Here is a 5,506-nt window from a genome sequence, read left to right as displayed (position 1 = left end):
CGGGCCCGGGCCCGGGGTCTCCCTCCTCGCGCCCCTCCCTCTCCGCCGTGGGTGGGGGGCGCCGTCCTCCCGGGGGTTTGGGGGTGCCCTCGTGTCGCGGGCCCGGGGCGGGCGATCGCCTTCCTCCCTGCGTCTCCTCCGCCCTTCCTCGCCCCGGCTTCCCCTTCCCACTCGCTGGTGGCACCCCCAGAATTCAGGAGTCTTCCCGACCGCCCTGCCCGTGCTGGGCGCCTCGGGTCGGTTCCCGGGCCCCGGTGCCCCGCGCCCACCTCCCACCCCGCGTCCCTCCTGGCAGACGGGACTCAGTTTCCCCTCTGGGGAAATTCCCAGATAAAATGGGGCCTGGGCGGGACCGGGGTGGGCGTGGTGGGGCGCAGGGCTGTGTGACCCGCTCTGCTCCACCGTGTTGCCGGGGCCGTGGGGGAATCCACTGGGCTTGTCTAAGGGGCTGTGGGCCCTGGGAGGGTTGGTCTGGTTGTCCATGCCTCAGTTTCCCCCTCTGTTAAGTGGGTCGCACCCACGACGGCTTTTCTGAGTGGACAGTGACCTGGCTCTGTAAGGTGCGGAGTAAATGGGAGGGATTTTTGGTTGGTTGATTGTGGGGCTTGAACTCAGGACCTGGCGGCTGTCCCTGAGCTCTTTCACTCAAGGCTAGCTAGCACCCTACCACTCTGAGCCACAGCTCCACTTTTGCTTTTCTGGTGGTTCGTTGGAGATAAAACATCTCATGGATTTTGCTGCGAGGCCTGACTTCGAATGTCCATCCTCAGATCTCAGCCTCCTGAGTAGCTAGGATTACAGGTGTGAGCCACCGGAGCCCAGCTTTGTTTCTGTGTGTATGTGCTGGGGGTACTCAAGAGTTGAACTCAGGACCTGGGCCTGGTCCCTGAGCTCTTTCACTCAAAGCTAGTGCTCTACCACTTGAGTGACACTTCCACTTCTAGTTTTCCGGGATTACTTGGAGATAAAGAGTCTCAGAGACTTTCCTGCCTGGGCTGGCTTTGAGCCTTGATCCTCAGATCTCAGCCTCCTGAGTAGCTAAGATTACAGGTGTGAGCCACTGGTCCCCAGTGGAGGGTTTTTAAATTCAATGATTGCCTTTCATGATTTTCCCAAATGTTCTGCCCTTTTAGGGTTACTTTGAAATGGTTTTAGCACTCCATTTTTCTGTGGCCAGTGTGATTTTTATTATTATTGTTTTGTTAGTACACCTGTCAGGTTTTTTTTTTTTTTTTTGTCCGTCATGGGGCTTGAACTCTCGGCCTGGGCGCTGTCCCCCAGCTCTTCAACTCAAGGCAGGCGCTCTATCACTGAGCCACGGTGCCACTTCAGTTTTCTGGTGGTTAATTGGAGATAAGAATTTCACAGACTTTTTCTGCCCCGACTGGCTTTGAACCTCGATCCTCAGATCTCAGCCTCCTGAGTAGCTAGGATGACAGGCTTGAGCCACCAGCACCCAGCTCTGTCAGATCTTTACCAGAAACCTAGGTGGCCTTTTCAGGCCAGAAACTGATCGAGACCGAGGATGCCTGCCTTTTTCTTTTTCTTTCTTTTTTTTTTTTGTGTCCTGTCATGGGGCCTGAACTCTGGGCTTGGGCACTGTCCCTCAGCTCTTCAGCTCAAGGCTAGCGTTCTACTACTTGAGCCACAGCACCACTTCCAGCTTTGTTTTTCTTTTTGCTTATGTGGAATCGAACCCAGGGCCTCATGCATGCAAGGCAAGCACTCTACCACTGAGCCACCTTCTCAGCCCCGCCTTTTTCTTATTTACTTACTTTGTGGTGTTTTGACATAGTCTCTATGGGACCCTAGCTAGCCTTGAACTTGAGATCCTCCTGTGTCCACCTTGCCTCCTGTGTACTGGGATTATAGGTGTGCTCTTCCAGGCCTGGCTCAGAGGATGCTCTAGGGCCTTTGACCATCCCCAGTAGGCACTGACTGCCCCCTCCCCATCCCGGAAGTGCTAAATCTGTAAAAATATTGGTGAGGTTAGGGTTACACCCGCTAGGTTACTTCCTTGTGGCCCTTTTCCTGGGTGTTTACCTGCCTTGCCCGTCTGCTACCCGCTGAGTCACCTCCAGCTCTTCAACATGGGGAAGTAGGTTCTTCTGTCTGGAGGGGAAGAAGGTGGGGTTTTGCCAGGGGCATGGCCAACTCCCGGCCCCAAGCCAAAGCTCCCAGGAGCTTTTTTTTTTGTCAGTTGTGGGGCTTGAACTCAGGGCCTGGGTGTTGTCCCTGAGCTCTTTTTTTTTTGCTCCAGGCTAGCACTCTACTACTTTGAGCCCCACTTGGGGTTCTTAGGTGGTTAATTGGAGATCAGAGTCTTATGGACTTTCCTGCCCGGGCTGGCTTCAAATCACGATCCTCAGTTCTCAGCCTCCTAAGTGGGTAGAATTACCCGTGTGAACCACTAGTGTCTGGCTTTCGAGGAGCACTCTGGGCATCTTTCTCCCCATTATCCTGCCTCCCCTCCATGGGCGTTGGTCACTTCTAAAGTGTAGGCAGTGTGTGTGTGTGTGTGTGTGTGTGTGTGTGTGTGTGTGTGTGTGTGTGTGTGTGTGTGTGTGTGTGTGTGTGTGTGCTGGCCCTGGAGCTTGAACTCAGAGCCTAGGTGCTGTCCCTGAGCTTTTCCCACTCAAGGCTAGCACGCTACTGCTTGAGCTACTGCTCCATTTTCGCTTTTTGGTGGCTACTTGGAGATAAGAGTCTCACAGACTTTCCTGTCCCAGCTGGCGTCAAACTTCAATCCTCAGATCTCAGCCTCCAAGTAACTGGTATTGTAGGTGTGAGTCACAGGTGTGTAGGCATTTTCTGAGGCCTGGAGGATTTCAGGAATCAGAGTTCTGTGGTCCTGTTTCACTGCTTTATAAATAGTGGATTCATTGGCTGGAGTAGTGTAAACAAGAGTTTAGTTATTCACTCAAGAAACCTATCATGATCCCCCCCCACCCCCCCCACACACCCTGCTATGCCTTGTCTCCTGGGGAATCTCAAAGGGACACCAGCTGGACCCAGATTCCAACCACTGACTTCTTCCCCAGGGTCTAGGAAACCAGCCAGCAATGGCAAGGAGTAAACAAGGAAAGGAAAGTCCAGCTGGCTCAGGTGCCAACTGGTTAAGCCTGAATAAGGCCAATTGGACCAGCTGGGGGGCGTGACCATGGTACCTGGGAGGTAGCATTTGGACATAAAGCAGCATTTGAGCTAGGAACAGTGCCAGGTTAGCATGTGCAAAGGCCCTGGGGTAGAGCTGACCTGGAGCTGTCCCCCAGCCAGTTAGTTTCAGCCATATGACACCAATTGGTCTCCTCCTCTTCTCTGTGTCTCCCCTTTGTGCCCCACTTCCTGTCTGCAGAGAGGGAATCGGTGACTGAGTCCAAAGGCCAGATGTTTCTTTGACTAGAATCTGAAGGTTGAGTGGAGTCTAACAAGCTAGATTTGATCATGGGACTTGTACTCTCAGCTCCTGGGTGCTTGTGGCCCCCACTCCATTCTCCCCATGCTGGGGGAAGGGGTTCCAGGCCAAGGAGGAGCCTCCTCAGGCACTGGGGAGCCACAGATGGTGCTGGAGCAGGGGCCTGGGGGTCAGGCTGAGGGAAGCAGAGCGGCTCCCGGTGGTCAGACACACGATCAGATTATTCTGTGGAGAGCCTTGTTTACTGGAGCCAGAGAATCCTCGAGGGGGGCATGTGGCCTTGCATTATCAGCTCTGCTCAGCTGCAGGGGTGGAGTGGGGAGAGGCTGGCTGTGGTTGCCTAGCTGTGTCCTCCAGCTGTGTGGTCTGGGCTGAGACTGTGTCTGTAGTGGTAGAGCGCTTGCCTTGCATGCCCTGGGTTTGATTCCTCAGCACCACATAAACAGAAAAAGCCAGAAGTGGCGCTGTGGCTCGAGTGGTAGAGTGCCCAGACCCTGAGTTCAAGCCCCAGGACTGGCAAAAAACAACAACCACAACAACCCCCCCCCCCACTAACATACACACATAGCTGTGGGGCCTGAGGATGGGGACCAGGGAGGTTAGGGTTGCAGGGCTGAAGTTTCATCCGTGTTAGCGTGAGAATGAGCTCTCTGTCATGGGAGAAGCAAGTGGGTGTTTGGCTATTTTGGCTCTTCATTGTTCTTTCCAGGCTCCCAGTCTCTTGTAAGTTTTACTCCCCACACACACAGCAGAGTAAGGAACACTCTAGGCAGTATTAAAACCCAGGGCTGGAACTCTACAGCCTCTGGATGGTAGGTCCGTGGTCAGCTGGTTCTGTGAAGCTATCCAGTGAAGGTCTGACTCAGGCTTCACACCTGCATCTGTTCCTATTTTAAATTTATTATTTTTTTTTTTTGTGCATCGTGGGGCTTGAACTCAGGCCCTGGGTGCTGTCCCTGAGCTTTTTTTTTTTTTTTTTTGTCAGTCCTGGGGCTTAAACTATGGGCCTGAGCGCTGTCCCTCAGCTCTTCAGCTCAAGGCTAGCGCTCTACCACTTGAGCCACAGCGCCACTTTCAGTTTTCTGGTGGTTTATTGGAGATAAGACTCTCATGGACTTTTCTGCCCGGGCTGGCTTTGAACCATGATCCTCAGATCTCAGCCTCCTGAGTAGCTAGGATTACACGCCTGAGCCACCGCTGCCAGGCTGTCCCTGAGCTTTTTTGCTTGAGGCTAGAGCTCTACCACTTGAGCCACAGCTCCACTTCTGGTTTTCTGTTGGTTCATTGGAGAGCAGAGTCTCATGGACTTTCCTGCCCTGGCTGGCTTTGAACCACAATCTTCAGATCTCAGCCTTCTGAGTAGCTAGGATTACAGGTGTGAGCCACTGGTGCCTTGCTTATGATGTTATGAACATACATCTATAATTTGTGTCTTCACAAATGGCTGGGATGGTGGAATGTTCTATTGTGCTGACTCCCCCCACCCTCCCCCTAGTTCTGGGTCTTGAACTCAGGGCTTGGATACTGTCCCTGAGCTTGTTTTGCTCAAGACTAGCACTCTACCACTTGAGCCACAGCACCACTTCTGGCTTTTTCTGTGTATGTGGTACTGAGGAATCAAACCCAGGGCTTCATGCATGCTAGGCAACCACTAAGCCACAGACCCAGCCTTCTGCTGACTTTTTTAATTTTTAAAAGATATTTATTTTATTGTAAAGGTGATGTACAGAGGGGTTACAATTACTTAAATAAGGAAATAAGTACAATTCTTGTTGAACATTGTTCCCCCTCCCTTGCTTTCTCCCACTTATCCCCCCCCCCATTCCCTTCCTCCCTCTGCTGACTTTGAGTTAATGGTTTTTGGCAGTCTTGAGGTTTGAACCCAAGACCTTATGCTTGCCAGGGAGGTGTTCTGCCACTTAAGCCAAACCTCTGGTCCTTTCTCTTTGCTTTTTTGTCAGTCATGGCAACTGAACTCTGGGCCTGGGTGCTGTCACTCAGCTCTTCAGCTCAAGGCTAGCGCTCTACCACTTGAGCCACAGCGCCATTTCCGGCTTTTTTCTTTTTGCTTATGTGGTGCTGAGGAATCGA

At 52.7% G+C, this 5,506-nt stretch overlaps 1 protein-coding gene across 1 annotated transcript in view; it reads left to right on the top strand.

The window, feature by feature from the left end:
• Positions 1-114: 114 nt before the first annotated feature.
• R3hdm4 (R3H domain containing 4) overlaps positions 115-5,506 on the top strand; it is a gene marked incomplete at its 5' end in the record, with an annotated part of 12,856 nt that continues 7,464 nt past the window's right edge. The window contains one exon of the mRNA XM_013022683.1: positions 115-236. Coding sequence (XP_012878137.1) covers positions 115-236 — 122 coding nt within the window. The remainder of the gene's footprint in view (positions 237-5,506) is intronic.

This window comes from Dipodomys ordii, unplaced genomic scaffold (assembly GCF_000151885.1).
Source record: "Dipodomys ordii isolate 6190 unplaced genomic scaffold, Dord_2.0 Scaffold64, whole genome shotgun sequence".
Lineage (NCBI taxonomy): Eukaryota > Metazoa > Chordata > Mammalia > Rodentia > Heteromyidae > Dipodomys > Dipodomys ordii.
This window is presented reverse-complemented; position numbering and strand designations above follow the sequence as displayed.